General features: G+C 52.6%; 2 protein-coding genes and 1 long non-coding RNA gene across 3 annotated transcripts in view; 2 read left to right on the forward strand and 1 right to left on the reverse strand.

The window, feature by feature from the left end:
- Positions 1 to 21,627, reverse strand: part of LOC147198822 (uncharacterized) — a 27,865-nt gene extending 6,238 nt beyond the window's left edge. Inside the window, exon 1 of the long non-coding RNA XR_015102148.1 lies at positions 21,300 to 21,627. This is a non-coding gene — a long non-coding RNA (uncharacterized LOC147198822). The remainder of the gene's footprint in view (positions 1 to 21,299) is intronic.
- On the forward strand, positions 8,811 to 17,313 carry cyp26c1 (cytochrome P450, family 26, subfamily C, polypeptide 1). The gene is made up of 7 exons (XM_086122659.1): positions 8,811 to 8,920; positions 10,887 to 11,181; positions 11,865 to 12,089; positions 12,451 to 12,726; positions 12,985 to 13,140; positions 13,346 to 13,636; positions 15,475 to 17,313. The coding sequence occupies exons 2-7, from the start codon at positions 10,975 to 10,977 to the stop codon at positions 15,820 to 15,822; spliced, it is 1,503 nt and encodes a 500-aa protein (XP_085978785.1). The 5' UTR covers positions 8,811 to 8,920; positions 10,887 to 10,974; the 3' UTR covers positions 15,823 to 17,313.
- Positions 21,628 to 25,350: 3,723 nt separating the features above from the next.
- Positions 25,351 to 27,750, forward strand: LOC147198824 (protein phosphatase 1 regulatory subunit 3C-B-like). Its single transcript, XM_086122785.1, has 2 exons — positions 25,351 to 25,515; positions 26,442 to 27,750. The coding sequence occupies exons 1-2, from the start codon at positions 25,502 to 25,504 to the stop codon at positions 27,394 to 27,396; spliced, it is 969 nt and encodes a 322-aa protein (XP_085978911.1). The 5' UTR covers positions 25,351 to 25,501; the 3' UTR covers positions 27,397 to 27,750.

Consider the following 27,750-nt stretch of genomic DNA (forward strand, 5'->3'; position numbering starts at 1 on the left):
TGCGGTGGGTGCGGCGCGGGTGTTGGTGAAAGGGGCGCCCGGGTTCGCTTGCTCATTAATTGGGAGGCGCGGCAGCCTTTGACCCCAATGATGCGGGGTGACGGGGCAAACGGGACGAGGCGATTGGCTGTCGGCCTCGCCGCTTGAACGTGCCACCAGGAGTGTCCCGGGTGGAAAAGGCCAACCGTGAACAAAACACCCCTTTATTCTTCTGCGTCTTTCTTTTCAGCTTTTTTTTTTTTTTTTTTTTACTTGTCGCTCGCTTTGTTACGCTTTTTACATCCCGCTTTCATCTTCTCACTCAACCAACGACAACCAGTAATCCACACACACACAAATATACAACACAAATATTATCTGTATGTAAAATGATGTCAGTTTTAAACAAAATAATTTGAACTCAATATTTTTTTTTTGGAGGGGGGACGCTCATCCGCATATTAATTTGAACTTAAAACCCGATTGAATACATTTCTCAATTAGCAATCTAACACTAATTGTTAATTCAGCAAAAAGTATCCATTTATGGCAAAGCGTTTTTTTCGCATTATCAAAGGCTGATTTTAAAAGAATGCAATCATTTTGATCAAGATTCAAACTAAGTTTAATTCTAAATATTTCTATCAGACAAAAAAAAAGACTGAACGAGTTGAATTAAATCTTGTAAAAAAAAAAAAAAAAAAGTTTGAAAGCACTTTGGAAATGCCTTTATCCTCCGTGCATATTTTGTGGGCGTGGCTTGTTTGCTGTGATACTGAGGTTGCTTTTTTTTTTTGTTGTTTTTTTATCAAGCTTTTCCTCAAAGCAACTTTACACGTTGCCCGCCCGACCGGCTTGCTAGCGTGCGTGCGGTGACGTTTGCGTCCTTCGTACGAGGTGCTCCCTCGTTGGGCACTTCATTTGCCCGATGACCCGGGCTGACGTTGGAATGACGAAAGTTGCGATGATATGATTTGTCCGGCGCGCGGCCAGGCGTAAAACAGGCTTGTGGTGCCGCACCGCTGTTTGTGTACTCGCTGAACCCGAGCTAACGAGGCGTCCGTGTTCATTAGCGGACAGTTGACAGCGTGAACACAATTGACCTTGTGTGTGACCTTGTGTGTGCCCTTCCTCACCAGCGAGCTGTCACGGCCCGCGTCCAAATGGAGGCAATTAGCCGCCGCCGCCGCCGCCGCGCGTCTCACCCTCAAGCCGCGCCGCCGTGGCGGCACCAAAATGTGGCCTCATCGGATCCGGACCGATCCTAGGATCCTAAATCCCCCTGCTAACTGCCAGTCAAGCCCCTCAAGTTCACAACCGCTGCCAACAACACGAGAGCTGCAAAGGACCAAGTCAAACAACGGCTAACGGTGAGCAAATCAACAATAAAACACACACACAGCCTGTGGCTAACCCAGGGAGCTAACAGCTAGCCATTAAGATTCAACAATAAAACAACACAAGTTGTTGACAAGAAACAAAGTTTTTGTTCTTTCTGGAAGCTAACATGCTTAGAAGACGGGGAAATCGATGTAGTCTAGCATCGATTGCCACAATGAAACGACACAAGTCAAATTTTAAAAAAGAAAAATCCTCTCATTGTTTTTGCTCCGCCCTCATGCGACAACACCTTTAAGTGGATCGAAAGCCGATGCAATCCTCTTAGTTTATCTGCGGTCACTTTATCTTATCTTGGCTAATCTCACTATACAATGTTGGAGTCTCACACACATACATACACACGCACGCACGCACACGCACACACACACACACACAGGTATGTCAAAAGTGAAGATCCTTCCCAGGATGCTTTGCATCAACATTTCAGAGGAACTAATGACAGGAAAAAGAGGAAGGAAAAATATCTGGCAGAACATGTTGAAGACTATAACGAGGATGATGATGAGGATCACGTTGAAGAGCAATCGGTTGCGCGTGAGCGTGTGCGGTCCAAGCGTGTGTACTTGATGGCAGCTTGGCGTGGCGCTAATGCTAATGGTCTGACCGCGCGCTCACCCTCAAACAAAATGACAAAGAATAACACACAGAGCTCCATTCTTCTTTCATTTTTTTTCTCATTCTTCTTCTTCTGCACCGATGACGAGCGCGGCCGACAGCAAAGTGGCGCCCGGCGGCAGATTAGCGCTGGGGGGGGGGACTCGGAAGGGAGGGTGTCGGGGTCACGGCCGGTCTTTGGCCAAGGCCGCGATGGGAAAACAAGTCCGGCAAAAGTTGATTTCTGCGCGGTCATGTGATGCACGCTCGCCGCCAGCTGAGCGGTCAGCATGTTCGCGCGGCCCGCCAAACGCGGCCGCGGGAAGGCGAAATCTCGCCTTCCCGCGGTCGCGTTTGTTTGACGACCGGCGCTCATGACGGATTGGCTGCCACGGCGTTTCGAAAGCCGCCCATTATCTCCAATTTTTGTTCAATACGTCTACTTTGTGGAGCTCGTGTTTTTGTTCTGTTTTTGTTTTTAAATAGGTGGGATGAGAGTGACTTGAGCGTCCACACTGCCGTCGCAAGCATTTCAATGCACGTACCAAAAAAAAAGGCCTGGCTTGGCTCTCCCGTAGCGGCTACGGCATTACTGCCCGTAGCGGCTCCCGAGAGAGAGAGAGAGAGAGAGACCGGAAGCGTCACAGAAAGACGGCTACACGTTCGTCCTTAAAAAAAGGTTCATCTGGACGTGCGTGAGCGCGGCTGTCGGAGCCGAGCGGGAAGTGACCCCCGATTTCCAAAGTGAGGGGCTCAGTCTTGGGTTGTCACGGTGACAGACTGACTCCACACACACTTGGCGATGGCCGTGTTTGTCTTTGTGCTTAAAGCTTGTATGTGTGTGTGTGTTTGCGTGAGATCTGTCATGGGCTTTCCCTGGCGGTGGTCCGCAGGGATTGACCTCTGACCCCAGCGGCGGTGTTGACAGTTGGCTGGAAAAGAAGAAAGCTCCCCCCCCAACCCCCCAAAAAAACTACTCTGCATTGACTTTCTTCCAACATGTACGAGTCCACGTCTTGCGCATGACTTCGGCGCGTTCATTGATTCATTTCGAGGAAAATGGCACCTCTGCTGCACATTTGAAGCTTGTGCAACCGAAAAACAAAGGACGAGTAGTTTTGGTTTTTTTATATTTTCTCTCTTTTCCAGGGTCGATCAGGGCCGAGGCGGCGCCAAAAGGCAGGGCGGGGCGCGGCGCGGCGCAAAGACGCACTAAGCCGCCGCATTCCCTGGAGTATTAGCGCGGCACCTTTGTTCTTCCGGCAGACATCAAAACACGTCTGCGGGACGGCACCCACATCAAAAAGGGGAGTGGCGCTCACGTGTGTGCGCGTGTACAAGTGACAACACGCATGAGGACTTTAGCGTCTTCCAACGCTCCACCAGACAACTTGCGCCTGTGCTGGACCGTACGTGTGAGTGTGTGTGTGTGTACTACATTTGTATGAGTGCAAGTGCAGTCTGGTGGGGGGAGGGGGGGGGGGGGGTGTTGCCATGTATGTTTGTGCACATGTGAACATGTATGTGTGTGAGTTTACTCATGCATACTACAATTACGTGTGCGTGCATGTTTATCTATTTTTGTTCCATGCGTGAGTTACTGCATGTGGTATGCAAAGGGGTGAGCACATTCCTTCTTGGTTTCTTTGTGATCTTGTTGACGTGTCACAACAAAAACGCTGGCTGCTGCCGTGAGCCGGCACTCACGGCGCATCATTCCTGCGATCCCCGCTAGCTTCCGATCCGGCGGCGCTTTGACATACGAGTCATTCCGTGACCACGCTCACAAATCGGAATCCTCGTAACTGCGTATGAAAGGAATTCGAAAGCGTTTCTCCCGTTTTGTCTGTCTATGTGTGTTGCTGCACTACTTGTGTTCAATTAGAAGGATTTTGTATTGGCCGCCAGCTTGTGAAGTCGTATGTGAGCAAATCAACAATAGTAAACTCTTAAGACCAGACCCCAGACCACACAGATGCTAATCACTTCTTACGTTAGCATTAGCTTCAAGCTAACAGATTAAACATTTGTTTGACCACGCTTTCAATTCTCATCGCGAATTCACAGATTCATCATTCGCAGCTCATTTCACAGTCAATTCCGACCGGGAGTGGCAAGAAGGAGCCGGGGAGATTGTGCTTTGGAAGCTTTTCGAATTTCCTTCCAAAACCGGCAGCACAAGGCTCTCGTCAAGAAAAAAAGAATCGGCCGGCCTGACATCGGCTCATATCTCGACCAGCTCCAAAGCGGACTCACTCTCAAGTCACAAGCAATTGGTACGCCGGTCAAGTTGTCGTGCGCGTGCTTGTGGCGAGCTAACTCTGATGCTAAGTTTTGGCCAAACATTGTTTTGGGGGGGGGGGGGGGGGGGGAAATCAAGTTGCGATTCGATTCTGGGCAGTGAACAGCTGAGCCACGAAAACCAAGTGCTCGTATGAGGGAGGACCGGGTCAAAATTGAAATCGATCAATCGAAAAGTAGGGCAGCGGGCCACAGGAAAATTGAGCTTCTGCCGTGCGAGAAGGCGCAACGGCTTTGCCAAGGCAAACTCGGAAGAAAGGCTCTCTCCTGCTATGCCTCGAGTGACGCCATTTAGCTGGTTTGCGCTGTGAGTGGGGCTGGAGGCGCCTGGCCCAACACACACACGCACACACACAGCAAAGGGGGCGCCGGGCGGCGTGACCCTGCCCAACCCGGAGCGTGCGTCCCGCTGGCTTCCCGGCGCACGCTTGACCGGAGGGCGGAGGAGGCGCCGCTGGGCGCTAATCCTGTTAAAGAGCAGAGAGAGAGAGAGAGAGCATTACGCCGCTTGAGCGCTCCGATCCGCAAGCCCGCTCGCCTCGGCCCACCGCCGGAAGCGTCGCTGCGAAAAAACAGGCCGCGGCTCTGCTCAAGCTGTTCCTCAACCTGTTGCTAAAAGTTGCTCAATGACGCCGCCGCCGTGGGATTCTGGGACCTGCGGAATCATCGCTTGGCCCATACACCGACATGACTCAAATCGAGTGGCCATCTCGCCCCCCCCCCCCCCAAAAAATTTGTATATTCATCGATGAATCACAAAATCATTGATGATTTTCCAAAAACTTGCTAAAAGTCACCAAAATAGGTTTCGAAAGTCAAGAAATGTTAGTTGACCTCCATGCACAGCGCTCCAACTTGCTTCTTGGAGGCGGGCGTGCCCTCACACAGCTCAACGATTGCATGAAAAATTTGCATGTGTGTGTGCGCACGAGCGCATGTGTGTGTGTGTGTGTGTGTGTGTGTGTGTGTGTGTGTGTGTGTGTGTGTGTGTGTAGGAGAGAGCAGTGGGGTTAGGGCACCCTGGTGCTATTTTTTTGTTGGATGATTGACAGCTTCAGAAACCCAACTGGCAATGGAGTGCTCGTCTCTCTCACGTACACACACACACACGCGCACACACACACACACAACTAAAAGAGTTGACAAAGTGTGTGTGTTGTCATGCATGAGCTCCTGAAATGAGAAGAATAGAATGATGGACAGGATCGGTGGGGTGTGAGGGGGCGGGGCCAGGTTTGATTGACACATCGGCGTATCGGCCAAAAGCTTTTTCCAGTGCTCAGCTGATGAGGTCTTTCAAAAGGCGTGACTCGGCGTGGGGGTTCAAAGGTCGTCGACGGCTTTCTGCAGCCGACGGGCACAAATGGACTCGTGACCCCCCGTCGAGGTGGGCGTGGCCGCGCCGCTGAGCCATCACATCGAGCCGTCTTCACCATTTCCGCAGGGTTCTTCCGGACTCCACTTTCAAGACGCGGCGTGAGAACGGACGGCAGGGACTGGCCGAGGGCCGCGCCGGGTCTTCATCAGCGGACGGACGCCAACGCCGTTCGGCGACTGGCGGATGCTTGGCTGGAGTGGCGGCGACCAGTCAGCCGGAACGAGACGTCCATGGGGCAGATCTTGGATGGATTCAACTGCTTCGTCAGTTTTCTGGCATCGCCACCGGCTTTCGAGAAAGCCGGTGGGGGGAAGACGACGTCATCACAGTCGTTCCCTTTTGGAAAGGCTTCAAAGCGGAGGGTTCTCAAAAGGGGCAAGGAATTGAATCGAAGAAACTCTCGGGGTTGGGGGGGGGGGGTGTAGCATGCGTGTGGGCGTGCCGCACATAAGTCACAACGGCAGCTTGCTTCCGACTGTGCGTCATGATGAATGAGAGGGCGGGACACACACACACACACACACACACACACACACACCATTGCAGGTGTAACTTGACGAACCACTTTCATTTTTTTTCCCCATGAAAAAGCGCAATTGACCCCGCCCCCCCCCCGCCCCCTCCCCGTTGAAGTGAATCTGCCACAGCCCTTAACAAGACAAAAGTAAAACACCGGGTCTTGAATCAAGAAACTTTTTTTTTTTGTAACCGCACCCCAAAAAAAACTTGCTAGCGGACTGACGAGCTCATCTTGGGACACTTTGCCGTCCGTCATTGTGCTGCACGGATGGCAACAATAGCGCAGGTGAACTGCACCTTGCATCGATTGCTCTGCCTGTCACCGAAAGATGGACCGATACACCCACGTGTCATTAGATGATTGACAGCAAACCACTGCAGTCCAATCAAAACATGTCAAACCTTCACAGGGTGCGCCTGAGACAGAATACGCTCGCGAACAGGAAGAGGACTGACTCGCTCAAGCGTGCGCGCACAACAGGTGGTCCGCGGGCGGCTTGGGGGCGACGGGGACGCTTTTCCTTCCACTCGGGACGCTTCCTCTCTCCTTTGTTTACTCCCGCACAAGAATAAATGCGGAGATCCCGACACGCAAGTGGGCAGCGAGCGGTCATTTCCTCACGGCAGGCGCGCGCGCCCCGAGGCGCTTCGGTGACGGCGCGTGACAGAGACCGCCGGACAAAAGTTGAGTTCCACCCGAGCGGGCGGTCAAGTCGCTCAACGAGCCCACGTCAGTCACCCGGCCAGTGAAAGCCATACGCACTCCGCGTCACAGATACGACAGTCCAACAAAGCGGTGACCCCAAGTGGGCAAAAATGACACCTACACCTCACAGGCACATGACGGGGTTGAACAAGGCCACAGAGTTTTTTTTTTATCCGCTGACTCTGTAAATCAATGGATTAAATGCAAAAATCAAGAAACACGCCTCTTAATGGACATCGGGGCCGAAGTTGAGGACATGGGGGACCACGCCGACCTGTTTTTGTTTCGCGCAAAGCCGAAGTCTCCGAGCTGGGAGTCGGACACCTTCCGGCTCGGAGAACAAACGCGTCTTTGAGAAGCCGGAGCCCAGCGGAACAGTTGCGCCTTCGCGGCGCAGGTCGCGACCTCGGGCCGCGGCCCGAACACGATCCGTCCGGCCGGCGGGGCCGCGAGGGAGCTCGGCCTGAAAGGTAAGGAAGTGCCCCGCCGCTCTGGGGTGCCCCGAGGGACCCGAGCGGCAGGCCTCGACTTACTCCCAAACTGGTTAAGACGAGACAACCGTCATGTTTTCAAAGTCGAGCTGATCACAAGTTGGACTTGGAAGCAATTCCTTCCAGCTCAGCGCTTCGGGTCGAGTCGTGCAACTAGTGCGGCGCGCTCGTTTCCTCGTCAGGTTTCATTGCGTGCGAGTGCAAATTAGGACCAAGTCAAGAAAGGCTCGAGTGGTCAAGCTACACAATGCGGAGGAGGAAGTCAGGCAGCGTTTCAAAATAAAGGTCCCGAGGTGCCGCGAGCATGCTTAGTCGACGTGCAAGTTCCTCCTCCTTTCTCGCGTCTCGTCTCGCGGGAGGCGGCCAGCCAGCCGCCATTTTCTCCCCCCCCCCCCCCTCCCCGTGTGGAACGCGCAGCTTCCGTAACGGATCCCGAGTCGCTTCCGTTGCAAACGGACAAGTGCTCCCCCCGGCAGACTGGCGGCAGGAAGTCGGACGGGTTCAAGTGCTGACAGATTCCAACATCTCATTGAGCCCCCCCCCCCCCCCCTCCCCCGCCTTCAACATGTCCTCCCGTCTTTCTCCGGCCTTCGCTGGGGACTTGGCCAACTGACTCCACATCGGTTTGGGCTGCCGGTTATGAAAAGTTGGGATGCGCGATGACGATCGGCCTGATCCGGGGGTGAAAAAAAAAAAATGCCGTCACGACTACAGCCCCGATATATTGCGAGCCACGTCAAATGCACTCACGTCCAACCAGCCGGAGTCTCATTGAGCACTTTTCACCGTCTGACTGAATGTTTTCGGAGAGGAAGAAAGAATGCGGCAGTTGTTTGTTTCATGACTTATAAAATCTTCTTCCCCCCCCCCTTCATACTGTAATCCACGTATTTGACATTTATTGTGTATCGCATGTTCAAATTTTTACATCGATCACTGTTCACACAGTGTAACGCCTCATAGTTGGCGGCCACGTTGTTGGAAACGGTTCCAACAAACGACCGTTTTAACGTACAGATTCGTCACGTCCAAGAGAGCATCCGATTGTTCCGCGGTTGGATTCAGCGCAGCTTGATTAATCATGCCTGCATGGATGTCAGGCACATACAAATTTTTAAAAAAAGCAAAAAAAAAAAAAAAAGAAAAACTTTGTGAACAGAGGACGCCAATCGTCTTCATCTGCTGAGCAAGAATGCACTTTGACGAAGTTAGGTCTGCCATTCGAGCTCCAAGGGACAGCACTTAACAGCATCATCATCATCTTCATGTGAAAGCCAATCAAGTGAAATGTCGGGCCGCAGAGTATTCGTTCCTTCCCGGTGGCGCAGTATGATGAGGCGCGTGACGTCATGAAGATTCCAATCCAGTTCTCGTCCATCAACTGAGCGTCTCTCTCTCTCTTTTTCTCACGCACCGGGCCGCCCGCTGCGCGTCCGCGCCGCCCGCTTCACATCTCGGCGGTGACGTCACGGGCGAAGGTGGGCCGCCAATAAAAAGGCGCGCGGTCCGTCCCGCCGCTTCAGCTTCACACTCGACTGCGGCGCGGAGGAGGTGAGCACGCGCACGGGCACGCACATTTGGGGACGTGCTCGCGCCGCCTTGGGGTGCCGGTGGGGTCGGGTGGGGAGAGGGGCGGAGGGGCGGCGAGCCGAGACCTGCGACCGGGCCACTCCCTCGCCCCCCAAACCCGAAGCGTGCTCGCAAGGTGACGGACAAGACGGCGTAAAAGTCTTTTGGAATAGTTGACGGCTCGGCGCGGCGCCTCCAAACCGCTTCCGGCGTGCGCGCTCGTCTTGACGCCCGCGGCGCGTGCTCGCCGCAGGTGGGGGGGGCCGACGTGCGCCAACAGACGCTGACGCGCAAACTTTCTCTTTCTTATCGGCTGTGACAGTGGACCCCCCGCTAGGACTCGTCAGGTATCTGCACTCGAGGATTTCATTCGCTGGCCATTTTTCACTTGCCGGCAATTGAAATCACGTCGCTGCGCTTTCCACCGCTCGTCAAAATGGGCTCGTTCTGCTTCGGTTCAAAACAAGTGAACTGCTCATTTTAGAAATACACCAATGAGATCATCTCATCGGGATTTTGCAGGGAATGATTGAATGACTAAACGCAGCATTTTTTTTTAAAAAGGAATAGTTGTGTCTAACTTTGCATCCCAACTTTCAGATCGCAGACGATCTTGTTTTCCTAAAATATATAAATAGTCCCCAAAACAGCGAGAAAAACTTCACTGATAGCCGTGGACTCAGCCCGAACTCATTCATCACTTTCACAGGATTTTGGAGGAGCTACCGTACCGAGTCAAAGTGACTTCAAAATGCACGGGGGGGGGGGGGGGGGGGGGGGGGGAAATTGAGCGGGTATTTAAGAAAGCCACATTTAAAGAATTGAAGTTGTTTTGAACTCAAACTAGTTTTTTTGAATGCGGATTTTGTTGTTGACTAAAAAGTCTGACACAAAAATGCTGAAATGCATTCACTCATTACCTATTGCTCAAACACTATTTTTATATTATTTTTGTACTAATATATATATATATATATACACACACACACACACATATAAATGTGTGTGTGTGCGTGCGTGCGTGTGTGTGTCTCTATCTTTATATAAATCTAGATAGATAATATTTTTAATAATAATAGTTCAATTGCATTCAGCTTTTGCTACTTTATACTATAAAGCAGCAAGGCAGAAAATGTAGAAAACGTTAAGGGGTAAGTTTTAGTCACAGTCTCATTTTTAAAAAATGGACAATTTTGAACGTGAGGGATCGATCATAACGGCAATGCTTTGTGGCTTTGGCAAACGGTGCCCCCCCCCACCCCCACTTTTGGATAGAGTAACGCCAATAAAAGTGCACGACGGTTTGACAGAAAGCACGTGAGCTGCCCTTCAACGACTTGCGATTCAAGCGCGTCAAGGAGTCCGACTGTTCTCGACTCGTGTCTCCAATCGTCAGAACATGCGATTGGAGACGATTTTGCCGTCTGCTCTTGTGCGAACGCAAAATGGCGGCCACGTCCCGTCACTTGAGATCGCAGAGCCCTCTGGCGCATTGCGGCAACATCGCCGGGTGGCATGAAGGCAAAAGACGGCTCGAGTGACCAACGCGCATTTGCGGTCGGGGTTTTTTTTTTTTTTTCACGGACGGGCAAACAGACCCCAAAATGGAATCCGCATTTTCACATGGCGTCAAACTTCATTAGGCTCAAGAGACTTTGGGAATGAACGCTTGAGGGAATCGTGGCTTCTCTTGGAAGTTCTGATTGAAACGATTGCCGTTTCAATCTTGATTGCCTGGAATTCAAATCCTCCGATCAGTCAAATGAATCGATTTGCAAACGGGATCTTCAGTGGGCTCAGTCCGTACCCATGACTGAGCAAATGTCCGGACCCGTATCATTGACGGTTACTTTTTTGATCCGGCTTTAAGTGGGAGTCCTTCTGCTTTCTCAAAAGTATTTCCAGTAAGCACAGCGTCCGATTTCTTCTCCTGTCGGCGTGCGTGCAGGCGCGTTGGAGCCCCAGGTCGACCGACCGACAAGTGAGGAGGAGGAGGAGAGGAGCTTTGGTTGGATGCTTCCGGTTTGGAGGCGGCCATGTTCCCCGCTTGGCACTTGCCCGACGCGTGGGCGGTGACGGGCGCCCTGACGTGGCTGCTTTGCGCGCCGCTGGCGCTGGGGCTGACGCGCCTGCTGTGGAGTTTGCGATGGAGGCTGAGCAGGGACCCCCGAAACCCGCTGCCCCTGCCCCAAGGCTCCATGGGGTGGCCTCTGGTCGGGGAGACCCTGCACTGGCTCGTCCAGGTGAGCGAGCGAACGTCCGTGCGCACCCTGGAAGTCTTTTGCCGTCCGTCCTCCGAGCGCGCTTCGCCGGAAAACTGCAATTCGTCCGTTCGTCGACAACTCATCTGTGATCAAATTCAGCCGCGACTATTTTGACGGTCGATTCCATTCATCGAATCTCTGACTTTTCCAGTCGAGACCAATTCTCTCTGCGTTTTTTTTTCCCCCCCCAAATAAGCCACTTGCAAACATTTGCTTTCGCTTTGGAAAACAACACTCAACCGGAGGGATGAAGGAGTCAGTTTCCAAGTCGGTTTGTCTTGCGTGACTGTATTCTACTGCCTCTCGGTGGCCAAGGTGGGCGCACCAAAGTATTTGTCGCAGTCTCGCCACAAGCAAGAAGCACCAGGATGTGTGTCGGGGAGGAGCCAAGTTTAGCCTCGGGTGTGAACGCGAGCTAAAAGGGACTCCTTCCTCTTTGGGGTTTTTTGTTGCTTTTTTTCCAAAATCCCCCAATCCGTAAGCCGCTTATTTTTAAGAGTCACGGTGATGAGGATTTGGGAAATGAAGTGTTTTGGGGATCATAGTTTGCGGTCTTTCGACGACGAATGAACGAAGGCAATTGGAAAGATTTTGAGGGGCCGTCGGCGAACCCGTCGTCATCGGCGAACTGGGAAAAAGTCTGATGGGCGGCCGGTCGGCAGGGCTCCGACTTCCACGTCTGTCGCAGGCGGCGTCACGGCAACGTGTTCAAGACGCACCTCCTGGGCAAACCCGTCATCCGGGTGACGGGCGCCGACAACATCCGCAAGATCCTGATGGGCGAGCATAGCCTGGTGTGCACGCAGTGGCCGCGGAGCACGCGCATCATCTTGGGACCCAACACGCTCGTCAACTCCAGCGGTGACGCTCACAAGAGCAAGAGGAAGGTACGGCCGCTCAGCTGGTGCGGGGGGTCAAAAGTCAAGCGAGTCGGGTGGAGTCAAGTCTTCACTTGGCTTAGGCAAATCGCCACACGCTATTGGGAAAAAGGTGCGGGTCCGTCGGCTCGTCACTGGGGCAGCATTTCGTGGGATCCTTTGAACTCGCCCCCTTCACGTCTGTCAAATTGGCCACATATTTATACCCTTTGCGGGCAAACCAGTAGCCAAGACGACGACGCGCTACAATAACTGACCCGGCAAGGCCAAGATCTATACGTTGCGAGTGTGATTCCTCAAATTGGGGCAACTTTTCACGGGGCTGACGAGAAGTGTGTCGCGATGCGTGTCGCGATGCGTGTCTGTCCAGGTGCTGGCCAAAGTGTTCAGCAGAGGCGCTCTGGAGTCGTACCTGCCCCGGCTGCGGGACGCCGTGCGGCGCCAAGTGGCCGAGTGGTGCGCGCGGCCCGACGCCGTGGACGTGTACGCCGCCGCCAAGTTGCTGACCTTCCGCATCGCCGCGCGCGTCCTGCTGGGTCTGCGGCTGGACGAGGAGCGAGTGGTCTACCTGGGCGCCATCTTCGAGCAACTCATGGACAATCTCTTCTCGCTTCCCGTGGACACGCCGCTCAGCGGCCTTCGAAAGGTCCGTGTCCGATCTGCGCCGCGTTCCTTTCCCCCCTCCCCGTTTTCGATTGGAAAATTGAAGCGTGAGATGTGGAAGCGAGTCACGCCATCGGAACCCACACGGCGATCTCCGAGACACCCTGACGTCGGTTTCTGATGCGGTGCAGTCGCAGGGATGCAAGGTCATCCCAGTTGATCGGTTTGAACGTGAAAGGCCTCGTCTTTGTCGTGCGTTCAAAGAAACGGAGGGTTGAAGGTGATTTGCAAATGGTTGTAGGGGATCAGAGCCAGAGAGATCCTGCACGCCAACATGGAGAAGATCATCGCCGAGAAGATGGAGCAGCAGCACCACCACCAACATCTGGACGCCTTTGACTACATGCTGTCCGGCGCCAGGGAGCACGGCCGCAGCCTCACCATCCAAGAGCTCAAGGTACGAACTCACGTTAGTACGTTAGCCTTGCAGAGACACCTCAGCCTGCGGCCTTAGATGCTTGGGTGAGGGAGGCTTAGAACTCCAGCCGAAGAATATCCTCCACCAGAGTTCTTTCAGGGGGCAGAAACCGCAAGCTCCCGAAAGGATCTTCAGTCCAACCGCCGAAGGAGTTTACGTCAGGGCGTTCTCGCTGACTTTGCAGGAAACGGCCGTGGAGCTGATCTTCGCCGCTCACTACACCACGGCCAGCGCGGCAACGTCTCTGCTGCTGCAGCTCCTCTGCCACCCGGCCGTGGTCCGACGCCTGAAAGCCGAGCTGGATTCCGAAGGGCTAACCGGCCCCGGAGATGGCGGCGAAGGTCCTCGGGCGAACTTGAGCCTGGACAAGCTGAGCCGGCTGCGCTACTTGGATTGCGTTATCAAAGAGGTTCTACGCTTCCTGCCGCCAGTTTCTGGAGGCTACCGGACCGCCCTGCAGACGTTTGAGCTGGACGTAAGTAACCGTCCATCCACACATATCCACAAACGTGGCAGGCAGGACCTTAGATCAGAGCGCACGAATGAATCTCGTTTCTGAGCAGCTCGCATATTAGCAGCAACGCGTTGCCGTGCCGGATTGTCGCGTTCTTTGAGGAGGCCCCGCCGTGGCCTCCTCCTCATCCTCAGGTGCCCCTCAACTGCCCCCACCGCGCCCCCAATTTGCGCAGGAGGCTTTGTAAAGATGAAAAAAGATTTCAGAGGAATTCCCCCAAGACTATTGTGGTCCACGTGGTCTTTCTCAGGGTAGAACCGGTCTATAGTGCACAAAATGTCATTATGCCTGTTCACTCAAGCACCAAGACCCGACCCGGCCCGGTAATTGGGCTGGAGTTAAGAAAAAGCTCCTGTCAAAAGGAGAAAAACCACAAGAGACGACGAGTTTTCCTCTTGCTGCTTCTTCCCAAACAAAGACTCGGCGCACAGAAATGAAAGGAGTATCTTTCTTCTCCCGCAACTCGACTGTTCTCTGTGTTTTCGTCCAGAATTGGCGCGAGACGCGAGCGTAATCAAGGGCCGACTTGACGGCTTTTCTTGCCTTGTTCGATCGGTAACGCGCGTCTTGAGCCGCTGACTTTGACGGCGTGGATGGACGGCCAATTGGAACGTGGTCGTGCCCTTTCTTGATTTGACTGCAAACATTCAAGTGGGGCTGAACGATTTGGGAAAATCCAACTGCCCCCCCGCCCCATCTCACAATTGTGAACAGATTTCAATGTGTGTTTTTTTACTCGAGCTTTTCATTCATTTTCAACAAGCGCGAAATTAATTAACCTTCATTACAACGAGACGCTTTTGATCGACAGATCCTCAAACTGCCCTTAACTCATTTAGTACCAGCCAATTCTAGACCAAGTCTGAAAAGACGTTTTAAAACGTCTTCGGCAGTGAATGAGTTAAGGGTAAAATGTTGAATACTTTGGCCCGCTGTCTTGTAAGCTTTCACCGTGACAACACAAACAAAAGTACTTGACACGTTGCGCAGGAACGAGAAGTGCAAGAAGCGCACTCGTCATAGTTTAGAGAAAACCAAATTTGAGGCGATGGTCCCGGTGGGAAAAGGAGGAAGTGTTGGGGGCGAGATCCTGTCCCAGCCCAGGTGGAGGAGTTTGGCGATGATGTTGTTGTCTTGTTCATGGGTCAAGGGCAGGATGGGGCGGGAAATGGACAGGCGGATCAAGCGCAGCGTCTGCGGTGATGCGGACTCCGTATCGGTCTGTCGGGGTGAAGAAGCAGCTGAGCCAAAACGCCAAGCTCTCGATTTTACGGTCAATCTACGTTCGGATCCCTCACTTGAGGTCACGAACTGGAGGTCGTGACCCAATAACAAAGCTCATCGGATACGAGCGGCCGTAATGAGTTTCCACCGCGGGATGTTCGGTGCTCTCCCCCCCTTAGAGAGAGGGTGAGAAAATCGGGCTCGAGCATCTAATTAGGATTGCCTCCTGGACGCCTTCCCGGAGAGGTGTTCCGGGTCCGGGCAGGAGGCCCCGGGACACGCTGGAGAGACCATGGCTCCATGAATGCCTGAGGAAGAGGCTGCGAGGGGGGGGGGAGCCTGGCCTCCTTCCGCAACCCGGCCCCGGAAGGGCAAGTCAATGGATGGAGGGATGGTGACATCGATATTTATCAGCACCTTTGACTCGCAAAGCTTGTCGTGCGTGTCGTCCCGATACTTTGGCTTTCTTTCCGCCCACTAGTGCCCAAAGGTTTGAAGGTCAAACATTCGCATCACGTCAGCGTCCGCGGCGATGCCGGTCACATCCGATTCTCAGTATGTGTTTGTGCTCTCAGGGCTACCAGGTCCCCAAAGGCTGGAGTGTCATGTACAGCATCAGGGACACGCACGAGACCGCCGCCGTTTTCCAAGCCCCGGACCTCTTTGATCCGGACCGTTTCGGGCCGGACCGCGAGGAAAACCGCTCGTCCCGTTTCAGCTACGTGCCCTTTGGCGGCGGAGTGCGGAGCTGCGTGGGCAAAGAACTGGCTCAGATGGTACTCAAGACTCTGGCCGTGGAACTGGTGGCGACTTGCGAATGGAGCCTGGCCACCCAGGACTTCCCCAAAATGCAGACGGTGCCCATCGTGCACCCCGTCGACGGACTGCATGTGCGCTTCACGCCAAATCAGCCGCTTCGTTAAAGACGGACCGGCCTCAAAGGCCCGCATCGCGGTCCTCCTGTGTTAGCGTCCGGTCTGCTGACATCGCTGTCGGCGGCGCTTTGTCGCACGTACCGGGAGGCGGGTTCCACTTTTCAGGACCTTCTCAGACTCGCAACTGCATCGAGTACGGTCTTGTGTGCAACGATTCCACTCCAGCAACATTCTCGCCAGAGCAACACGTTCCAACCCGATGTCGACACGCATTCACGCCTAAGGGACACCACATCGATACACATTTCCCCTTCCTATCAATACAAATGAACTCAAATGATCATGACAGAGCGCATACCACCGAGACCATGACACTTTGCGCCGCTGAGCCAAGGACTGGCCGATCCTATTTCTTTGCCGCTGATGTTATACACAAAAACAATACAGTGGAACCTCTACTTACGAAATTCATTGGTTATGGAAAAAAATTCGGAACTGGAAAATGTTGTAAATCGAGACGCGTTTTCCATGTAAATGCCCTAATTCGTTCCGAGCCCACCCCCCAAAATTCTGACATAAATGTTTTCTAAAGCTTAAAAATGCATCAAAATATGTAACAGATACACGTTACAATTAGATTATTGCACAATAAATGAGAGTTGTGGATCAGGTGAAAAGCAAAGAATAGAAATAAAATCCAAATGATGGTCATTTAACTTTTAACTGCATTATCATCATTTGTGAACTCAAGAGGGCGCTCTCTCAGAAGTGGTTTTTGCCTGGTGTTTTGTAAACAACGGATCCTATGACATTTGCTTTTGTCGGCTTTTAACGATCCCTCCGAAAATGTCCAAGGCAAACGTCCGCATAGTGAGCGATCACCCGACTGACTGACGAGGACGCCGCATAGACACACAATAATCTATCTCCACACATAAGAGATGTACGGTTGAGGTTTTTCTTAGCCAATGGGATGCCAGGATGATGCTCGGTAGTAGCCAATGGCAGACGGTCCCACGCTGACAGCCGACATCCAGATCAGCTCTTCCCACTTGACGATCCACATTCAAACCTCGAGGCCATGCGATCGAAAACACACACTGACAGCCGCCTCTCAACACGTTCGCACCTGATCTCGGCAACGCCCTTGTAGCGAGACGCGGGTTCACATCGCGAGTCAACAACTTCGCACTTGACGTGAACCCACGCTCGCGTCCGCTCCCGACATGTCTGCGTGATCCGACGCTTTCGGCAAACGAGTGAGCGGGAGGAAGCCGGCTGCAGGTGTGCCTAATAAAGTGGGCAGCATGTGAGGGGCTGGGGGTGTGCGAGGGGTGAGATGAATTAGAAGCTGAAATAAGCGGGGTTTCGAGAGACTTTGGGTGGCCACGAGGACGCTGTGAAATGAAGTGACGATGGTGATGATGAATCCACGGAAGGAGCTAGCACTTTCTCGCTTGTGTTTCTCGACTCTTTGCGCGCCTGCGTGTAGATTGTGTCTCTCTTGTACAGCCGTTGTCAATGAACAATTACAAAGCTGTTTTCGCCATGTGACTTGATTTTGTGTGAAACGCGCGCTTGCGTATGTGTGTCGTGGCGGGCAGGCCTAACGAAGCGAGCGCGGGGGGCCCGTCAGCAGTGCCAAGGTCGTTATCTGGTGGACTCCCAGTCGCTGTGAACTTGGCGACATTTTGAAGTGGGAGTTCAGCAGAGTGCCACCGGGGGGGGGGGGGGGGGCACGGGGTCAGTGGGCGGTCAGTCCGTGCGTGGGGGATCGAATCGAGGCGGCGCCAAGAGCACACAAGGGAGCGGCGACGCGTGACGCAACCTACATACGGCGGGCGGCGCGGTGGGCCGACGGACGGCACGTAGGATCTGCCTCACGGGCCCCCGGTTCCGCTTTTCACCAGTGGCCTGCTTGCGCATCATGCCGGCAGGGCTACGCAATGGCAGCTCCTTCAAACAGCACAGTTTGCAGCTTCCTGACACGACGTTCGATTCACGTTGAACACAACTGACTTGCAGTTGGGGACCGCGGCGATTGTCTACGTGTGCCCCCAGACCGAATGGCGACCAGTCCCTTGTCCGAGGTTTTCGTGAGTCAACGGCACTGCCGAGGCCTGTTCAACGGCAGGTTGGTGGGACAAAAGTGGCAGGCTGGCGGTAGGTGGCAAGTGATAGCAGATTGCCGGCAGGTGGAGGGAATTTAAAGTCAGCTAGCGGCAGAAAACGGCAAGTAGTAGCATTGGCAACGACTGCTGGCAGAAAAGTGGCAGATCGGTGGCGCATTAGTGGAAGGCGTCGCGGGTCAACCGGAGACGGCCGGCGGGTACGTGTTGGCTTGACAGCTGAGAAGCCGCCGAGTGCAACGCGCTCTTGTCTCGGGTGTACGGAAGAAGCCAAGGTGATTTCCAAGGTTAGCAGTGAAGTCAGAGCAACGCCGGAGGCAAAAGTAGGAGGAGGAAGAGGAGGTGGAAGGGGGTGGGGGCGGGGAGCCGGCCGGGGCCACACAGCCGTACAGCCCATAATTATCGGCTTCGGCAGACAACATCTGTTATGTCAGCATTCCGGGCCCGCAAGCCGACACAAACGCGGACACCGAGCGCGACCGCCGCCGCCGCGCCTCGACCTTTTACACGCGACCTTTCGCCTCCGGGTCAAAGTTGCCGTCGGTGGACTTGAACCAGAACGTGACCTCTCGCCGCCCCCGGAGCGCCCCCGGGCCCCGAACAAGTTCAGTTCAACCAAGCCTTCCATCCAACAGTCAAACGGTCCAGCGGCCACGATGGCATCGCCGCGGACGCACGACAATGATGACGACGATGAAGATGGGAGAGGAGAGCGCCTTGCGCACCGGCCCATGCGTTCAAGGTCACGCCCTGCGGGCACGTCAAACGTCGTGACAGGCGACGTCATTTGGACGGGTTACCTGAGGTGAACTTCTTCCTCCTGACACACAATCAATCAAGTGCAAGCGAATCATCGAATGGCTTGTGAAGCCTTTGGAAGGGCCACAAAATGTCCTGCCATCTTGAGGCGAGTCACAACGAAAGTCGGCCACACCGACAAATTGCGGTGGAAGCGAAGTGCGAAGACTTACGAACGTCTCTTCGTATGAAATTTTCAAGTTACGCAACACCTCACACAGGAAAATATTGCCCCTTGTTACAAAAGAAATTGCAAGAAACGAAAAGTATCAAAACGAAGATCATTCAGTACGCCTGCCAACCCCCCCTAAAAAAAATCGGAGCATATTTAGCCCTGGGAGGCGGAAATTGGACAAACAGGACAATGATTCATCATTTATCAAAACAGTTGTTGTTGTTTCAATAATCGGATGAATCGTCGATGAATTGGTTCATTCTTGCACCTTCGCAGTGGGACATCCTTGTTGCTGTGGTAACCGTGTTAGTCCACATTTTGTAAGCACGTCTTGTGAAAATGACAATCCTCCTTACAAAGGGCTCGACAATTCCGGGCAAAAAAAAAAAAAAAAAAAAAGGGCCGCTCGTCCGGTAAACCGTGGCAACGATCTGACGCAACGGTCAGAGCAAAAAAAAAAAGCTCCGCTCAGAGCTGAGGCGAAGCGGCATCGCTGCGTGCAATAAATTCAGCCGAAGCGTCGGGACTGTGACTTGTCGAAACGCATTTTTCTCGGCAAGTTTGTCTGCGCGCCACATTGCCGCGAGCGCTTGACGGGTTCACCCCATTCGTGAACTCCGGCTGGGCTGACGGAGGTGCTTCTTTTCTCCGCCCGCCTCTCGCAGGTGTTTTCGCTTATCCTGCCCGAGTGGAGCACGTGGGCGTGGCCGGGCTGCGGCGCTCTGGCCCCGAAGAGCCGAGGCGGGGTGGGGGGGTGCCTACGCCGCCGTAAGTCTCGCGGTGGCCTGCAGGCACGCGCGGACTCCTCCCTGCGCTCGCGAAATTTGACTTGGAATTGAAGGCACGGATGCGCCGGACTGGATGTGGACTGCTGGCTTATGTGCGGCGTCTCAGCTGCGGGTAGTTTAATAGCAAAACGGTAGCGGGTGAGTGGAAGAAAAGTGACAGGCGGTGGCGTACGAAATTGCAAATAGCTCCTGGCGCGACATTCCGGCGTGTTGCTTTGTGTGGGCCCTTGGCACCCGGGCCAATCCAAACAGCGAGAGGTCGCGAACTCCGTGTTTGTCCAACGGCGAGAAAAGGTGACACGGCGGCAAGGTCGCAGCCGAGCGGTCGGCGGGAAGAGCAAAGCTTCGGAATGACAACAAACGGAGACGCCGAGCTGTTCCGCATCGTTGGCTGCCGTTTTGGCCAAAGCCGGGCTTAGAGCACGACACCTTCATCGTCGGCCTCCTCCTCCTCATCATCATCAACACTACCGCCAGAGTGTCCATTTTGCCTCTTTTGCAATGACAATTTCCAAAGGCACCAGCGGTGCAGCTAGGCTGTTCCTTTTGGAAGACACATTTTTGTGTAACGAGGAGGCCAACGCCTTCCTCGATCTAAAATGGTCGTCTGATGAAAGTTACCATTCGAAAGCATTCTTGTGGTGTCGGCAACAAAGCAAAGTCGGCACCTTTCTACAGAGAAGGCCACGGTCGAACCGATGCCAACCGCCTGCACGAGAGAGCTTCGCGAGGCGCAGCTCGGTGATCACAACACCAAACAAATTGCGCCGCGGTCTGGGTCAACGCTACCCATCCAATAGTTACCAAATTACAAAACAAGCGCACCCTTTTACGAACTGACGGGGACACAACAACCAGCTGCAGTTTATGGAACATTAGACAAAAGGAAACGATTTCCATCTTGAAGCAGCCAGCCTCGCGCTCACTCTGCTGCAGGAAGCTTGTGGGGAGAGCGCACGGCTTCCTTTTCGAGTGAGGGTCCTCGTCAGGGCTAGTCTCCAAACAGACTACACTGGATTGGTCGCCTGGCAATCAATCACTGAGCGACCAGTCAGTCAAGCAAGACAGCCACCAGCATCCTCGAAAGTTAACCGACTGCGAGCGCCTTTCGAGAGCAGCCAAACATGGAGAAAGGGTGCTATCTGCTGGCAGTCTCGATAGCTGCAACACACGTGTCCACCCCGCCGCCCCCGACAATTTTTTTTTTTTTTGGTGGTGTTGGGGGAAGTTGTGTTGTGTTTTTGGGGAACACTTTCTGTGGTTGTCCCGTAACGCAAGCTGTGAGGAACATTCTTGCCCTGATCTGTCAATATGGACAATGACGCTGCTCAAACACATTTGCATGGAAGCTTCCCCCGAGAGTAGGTCATCCACAGTCCATTAGCATTTTTGTTATACCTGAGCACTTTAAGGTGCATAACAGTAGCTTAAATAGACATTGTGTTCAAAAACAAAAAACACACTTAAATGTTATTTTTTCTCAAATCACTGCTCATCGCTAAATAATTTAATTTTGAGTTCCAACAATTAATTAATTGATCGGACGTTGTCGTGTACGTCCATTTGTCTACATGAAATTGGGTTAAGAAAACAAACACGTTGGTCAATAAAAGTAAAAATAAATGAACGTCTTACCTTCAAAATGTTTCTCCGCGGCAGTTCCTTCGGTCCGGTTGACCCTCAGACTTGTTATGTAAAGTTGATTGATGTTGAAAAAATAAAATCACATATTTAAAAAAAAAAAAAGTTTGACAGCGTTGCACTTTTGAGCTGTTAGCTTCACGATAAACTGAGCTAATTGTCTTGTCACTTCAACTAGCGATTTGCTCGCTGCCACTCTTGAACGTTCACGGTGCTCACAAGAGCTTTAGGGACAATCTTGTCACAAATAAAGTATGGATATAATTCATATAGGAGTGTTGATGATGACCAGGAACAATTACTTGACATCTTTTGACGTCAATTGTCCCACTTGGAGCTCGCTTGGAGAAACAATTCGACCGTACACGTGACTTCCGTTCAAGTGCACTGACTTTCAAAACAAAACGAATGTTCGTGCTCTTACATTTTCTAGTTCCGTTTTACATTTTCGTTGGCAAATGAATGAAGCACAAATAGTCATTTATCCTTGAAGCCCTCCACTTGGGGCAGCATCTCCTCCTCGACTTGGAAAGGGCACGCCAAAAAATGAAAAAATACAAACCTTTGTAGAATTTCAAGCGAGTTTTTCTCAATATGAAAATGTGCATACTTCAACCTTAGAAAAATCGAATATCTTTTTTAAAATTTAATATAAATGGAAAAAAAATCCCAGAGCAACCTACAGACACAAATCCGTTCCATACATACCTGTACATGTGATCAAACGTGTAAATGAGGCGATTTCAGGGAATCCAACCAATCGGTTTTGGATGGGTGCAATATGCAGGCGAACCAGTAGTTGGCACTAGTGTGTCACATGACTTGGTGGGTGCAATGTGCAGGCGAACCAGTAGTTGGCACTAGTGTGTCACATGACTTGGTGGGTGCAATATGCAGGCGAGCCAGTAGTTGGCACTAGTGTGTCACATGACTTGAGGGAGCTTGCGTCTTGTGTTTGACTTGGACGTGGACATTGAACAGCACTGTGGACTTCAGACCGCTGCGTGTCCACAGCGTGCCCACAATATTTGAACGTGCACGCCGTCCGGCAACAACATTGTCTTTCATTGGCTCTTCAGCGTGGTCACATGACCCTTGCCATTTTGGGGCGCCGCTCAAGTAGGTCAGGGGCCCCCGCTCCTCTCAAGTGGGGCGTGAGGTGCCATTGGCCAACCAGCGAGGTTGGCCAATCCGCCGATGGTTTATCTTCATTTTTATCATGCACTAAACTTTTACGGCCGTCTCTCCGTTATCGGCGACCTTGTCTCTCGCTAGGCAACCACATCAGTCAGGCGGTTATCTGTACTTGACATCGCAGCGTGATGATCCTATGGATGGATGCAGCATGCCGAACACTTTTCCTCCGTTTATGTGAGCGTGAGGGAGAGAATGAGTAAAGCAACCTGTACATGAGCAGAAGATTTGGAAAAGAATGCCGAGAGTAAGTTCTACAGTATATAAACACACTTATTAGTAGTCCTGGCAGCTGTTTTTCTGACAACTTCCCTTCTCACTCTGCCCACCTTCACCTTTTTTAACGAACATTGTGAGCCATGTCAAATGATTGTTCCTTTTTTTTTTTTGCATGTCATAAGCCACTGATGCCCCCTGATCCAGATGGTAAATTTGTCTGTGTGTATGTGTGTGTGTGTGTGTGCACGTGGGTTCACCTGGAATCAACTCTATCTTTGTGTGGCATGTGAGGTAATGTGTTTTATTTGCAGCTGATGTCGCTTTTGGAATTGCGCCGCCAAAGACAACAAAGCGTGAGGACAACATGAGCACCAAAAGGCCTCTAAATATCTCATCCATTGATTTTGTTATTATCTTCATGTTAAGACTTGACAAGCTGTTCCATTGCGCCATATTTAGCCGGCGTCCTGCTCAGTGAGTTAACATGACTTGAATGTACTTGAATGGCTGCTCAACAAACCGGGGACGACGATTTATTCCGATTATTGCCGGCGCACGTACCAGTGTTCAAGCTGTGTCAGGGTGTACCCCACCTACTGCCCGCAGATGACTGGGACAGGCGCCCACCACACCTGCGACCCTTGTGTTGAGACACAGGTTGACATGACGTACCCAAAACGACATGGCCACATTTGATAACATTTGCAGGGGCACCCGAAAGGGCGCAAAGACAGCATGCCAAGACTTTTGAGGACACGATGATCATGACGGTCCACTTGAACATCAAAACGGGCCAAGCAGGTAAGTCTGGACAGACTCAAGGCCAAACGGCATTTAAGGACCCAAGATGACAAAGATACAACCAACGTCTTTTGATCTCAATCTTTACTGCACCATTAAAAAAAAAGGAAAAAAAGTTGAGACAAGCGCACCCGTGTTGTCTTTGGGAACATTTCGACCTGACGTGAACCTTTCCACACTGCCCTTATTTCGCTCCGGACCGACGTTCCAGCAAACTACAACATGCATATTGGAGCATCGCTACCAATGATCAGCATTATTTTCTTTGGCGTGTGTGTGTGTGTGGAGCACTGCAGTGGTGCCTTGAGATTTGAGTAGCCTCAAGTGTTTCAAGAAGCTTTCAGCCGATGTTTTGCTGTGAGGTGCAAGCTCAAACTGGACATACGAGTGCTCTAGCTATGTTGGGAGTGAACTCACTTGATTAAAAGCATCCATTTGGTTTGGCAAATAGTAAACAATTATTTAAAAAAAAAAAAAAAACGTTCCAATGTGTTTCAAACAAGCACATAGGACTGCAGCTGACCCTTGAAGTCCACTAACTGAATGCTAACGCTAATGCTCGATGCTACCGTCCTTCAAGCAATGGATTGAGCACAAAGCGTTCAGCCAAACATGTAGACAGACCATTTGACAGGAGTCACAGTTATGTGTTCTTTAGTCTCTGCGACGTGCACAGACGCCAACAATAGGGGTGTTCACACGGCACACATTTGCTCCGGCGCTGCACCGATGTATTTTGTTGCGATATATTTTGCACCGCAGCAAATTGTGTGGAGCGTTCACACGTACAAAGCCGCTGAGCGTGTCTGCACCGGCATAGCGTCGGCGCAGCCCCACTTGCGTTCACACGGCAGTTTCTGCAGCGGAGCAAAACGACAGAAAACAAATGAGCCGTCGTGTTAGTTCTTTTTAAAACGTATACACAACTCAAGCGACTACTGGACGGGCACGTCCTTCTTCTCGGTCTCCGTGCCTTCTGCTCGAGAGTGACCGCCCCCGAAAACGTAAATCAATGATGGCTTCAATGACACTCAGAAAAGCAAACACTTAATGCGCCAAACAGAAAATCAAGAGAGGAAATCACAAAATAAATGATATGGGGGGCGGGGGGTTGTGAACACACAACAAAGGAACAAACTACACAAACAACTCCGAGACAGTCCAGTCTCCTACAAAAGGAAAGATGTTACCAGCCAAGTCTTGTGTCGTTATTAAACAAACACATGACGGAAGTCCGACAGAGCGCGAAAGCAACGCATTCTCGCCGTACGTAAACTCTTCACAAGCATTTGCTCTGGAGCATATTTAACCCCGTTGCGTTCACACGTGCAAATTTACACCGGTGCTGCTTCGCAAACAAGCATTTGCTCCGGAGCCAATTTTTAAACCACCTCCCTCAGGTGGATCAAATTTGGTCCGGTGTAAGCTGTTTTCCGGGGCTACGCCGGAGCTAATTTGCTCGTGTGAACGCTCTACTGGGGCAGCCCCGGCGTAGTACCGGACCAAATCTTGCCGTGTGAACACCCCTATTAATGTGTCAACGGAGGCGGACAAAAATCTCACGAGTGACTGTGAGGCAGGCGAGTTGGCCAGCAGAGGGCGCGCCTCGTCTTTGCCGAAGCCGCTGGCCGTCGGGTGCCATCTTGCCGTGCAAAAGTGGGCAAGCCCCGACAAAACTAGCCCTGCCCCCATTGGCCGGCCGGCTCGCCCACTCTGCCCCCATTGGCCAGTAAGCTCGCCCACCCTTCTCCTATTGGCCGGCCGGCTCGCCCGCTTCCTGCCGATTGGCCGCCGTGGGTAGCGCGGAGCGCTAGAAAGCCAGCCGAGTCCGACCCGCTCGCCACTCACGTACGTCGCGCCCCAGCTCGGAGGAGGAGTAGGAGGACAACCACGAGCATCGCCGACCAGAAGACGAGCGACAGCAATGTTCTAGAAGAAGCTGACTTTAGTTGGAGTGCTCGGATCCGAGCTTTTGTTTTCCCATGAGTGCTGCCAGGTGAGAGCTTGACGTCAACTTCCAAAAAAAGTCCTTTGCCATTCGTCACGTCGCTTCCGCTTTGAGCGTTGACAGCTTAAACGTCGTTGAAACAGCCAAAAAGAATCCAGTGACCAAGTTAAGTCAAAGGTCTGCATAAGTGCTGCACAGTTGAAAAGTATTGTGCGCCTCAAGTTGAATGGAGGCCACTTCAAATCTTTTTCAAGGTCAACTTTTGACGAATAATTGACGTTTGAGACGTACGTAGTCTTTTTTTTTTTTCTTCGGCTCACGTCAAATTGTCGTGCCATTACAAAGCCCTGGTTGATTGAGAATCTACAAAGACCACTTGTTTCGTCTTTTCTTCTTTCTTCTCCACTTCTGCTGCTCTAACAAGACCAAAAGTAACAATAAAAGTTTTGAACTCAAGTAGTACATCCGTCTCATGTTGATTTCACAAAAGATGAATTGAGGCAACAATTGCCTTGAACCAACCTGGGGGAGTACGATGAACTGAGACAGACTTCGCCTTCTGTTCAGGGAAGATGAAGAGTAACAAATCGAGTCAAGTTACTTGAAGTTACATTAACTCAACTTCAAGTGGGGTGGGGGTGGGGGGGGGGGGTCGCTTCCACTTTTTGCGGCTTGTCGTGACCTGAGTGACCGACATTAATAAATGCTGCTCTGTCCTCATATTTCCTTCCTTTTATTTGCTCAGACAAACTGAAAAGTAACAAATACCTCAAGGAACTTGAAGTGACTCGAGCAAAAGTTGGCACCACTCCGGGTGCCTCCAATTTTTTTTTTTTTTACGGATTTATCATGAGCGGGGGGTCCACTTTCTTCTTCCGTCATAAGTAAAAGAGTGTCAACTTTGAAGCATTGAAAAGTTTGTGTGGAAGCTTGTACGCGCCTCACTCACCGTCTCTTCCTGTCCCGACGCGCAGCCTTCTGCGGTCCTTCAGTCCGTCGGCGATGCCCGGGCCGGTCATGCCCATGGACGTGGCCATGCACTTCTACATCAGCCACTCTCCTCCTCCTCTCAGGGGCTTCCTGAGCTCCTACGAGGCTCCTGTCACTCGGAGCAAGAGGCGGGACCGGGCGGCAGCGGCGGCAGCTGCCGCCGCGGGGCTCAGGCCCTGCCTGAGCAGCCAGCAGCGGGCGGCGCAGCACGAGGGCTGGAGCGGCAAAGGCGAGAAGAAGAAGGTGGTGTTCGCCGACTCCAAAGGAATGTCGCTCACCGCCGTCCGCGTCTTCTCCAAGAACGAGGAAGAACGCAACGGCGATGAGCTGCAGTTCGATATGAGCGACCTGGAGAACGCCGCCATGGACCTGAAGATCAGCTCGGCGTGCAGCCTGGAGCTGGACTTCAAGCAGCCCTCGGCCGACTACCTGGACTTCCGGAACCGCCTGATCCGGAACTCGGTCTGCTTGGAGAACTGCTCGCTGCAGGAGCGCTCGCTCACCGGCACGGTCAAAGTGCGCAACGTCGGCTTTGAGAAGTGCGTGCGCGTGCGTGCCACCTTCGACTCGTGGGCCAGCTTCGTGGACGTGGACTGCACCTTCATGAACAACGTGTACGGCGCCAATGACACCGACACCTTTGCCTTCGTTCTGGACCTTCCCGCCGACATCCCGCCGCACAACCGGGTGGAGTTCTGCGTCTGCTTCGAGGCCCGGGACCGGATCTTCTGGGACAACAACGACGGCAAGAACTACGCGGTCAAGCACGCGGGCTGGACCGGCGTGTCCTCTCCGGCTCCGGCCGAGCAGCACAAGGCGAACGGGGTCAAGGTTGTGGAGATGGACCTGGACCAGTTGGGAAGCCCTCGCATGTGCAGCGGCTTCTTCCCGGGCTGGCAAAGCTGGAACCACGCGGATGCCGCCGTGCCCTACTGGTGACGGGCTGCCACTTGACCGCGTCGACGACGGACTTTACGTCCTTCATATTGAAGGGGGAGGCCAGCCAGTGAGCGAGCGAGAGAGCGTGGGTCCTGACGGATGCAAGGCAGATTTTTTTAGTGGGGGGGGGGGGGGGGGTCTTCTGCATCTTGGACATGCCGATGATGTCATCAGAGGGCGACTGCACCTTTTTATTGCTTCACACGCTTTTGGTACTTGCGCATGCGGTCTTCCGCATCTTTGTGATTTGCACAGTTTGTGTGCGTGCGTGCGAGCGAGGCTGCCAATCAAAAGTTTCATTTTCTTTTGGCGAAGGAAGTAGTGTTGTTTGGAATAAAAGTTTATATTTGTGCA

Source organism: Hippocampus guttulatus, chromosome 10 (genome assembly GCF_054856545.1).
Source record: "Hippocampus guttulatus isolate MCC_2025c chromosome 10, RoL_Hgut_1.0, whole genome shotgun sequence".
NCBI classification, from domain to species: Eukaryota; Metazoa; Chordata; class Actinopteri; order Syngnathiformes; family Syngnathidae; genus Hippocampus; species Hippocampus guttulatus.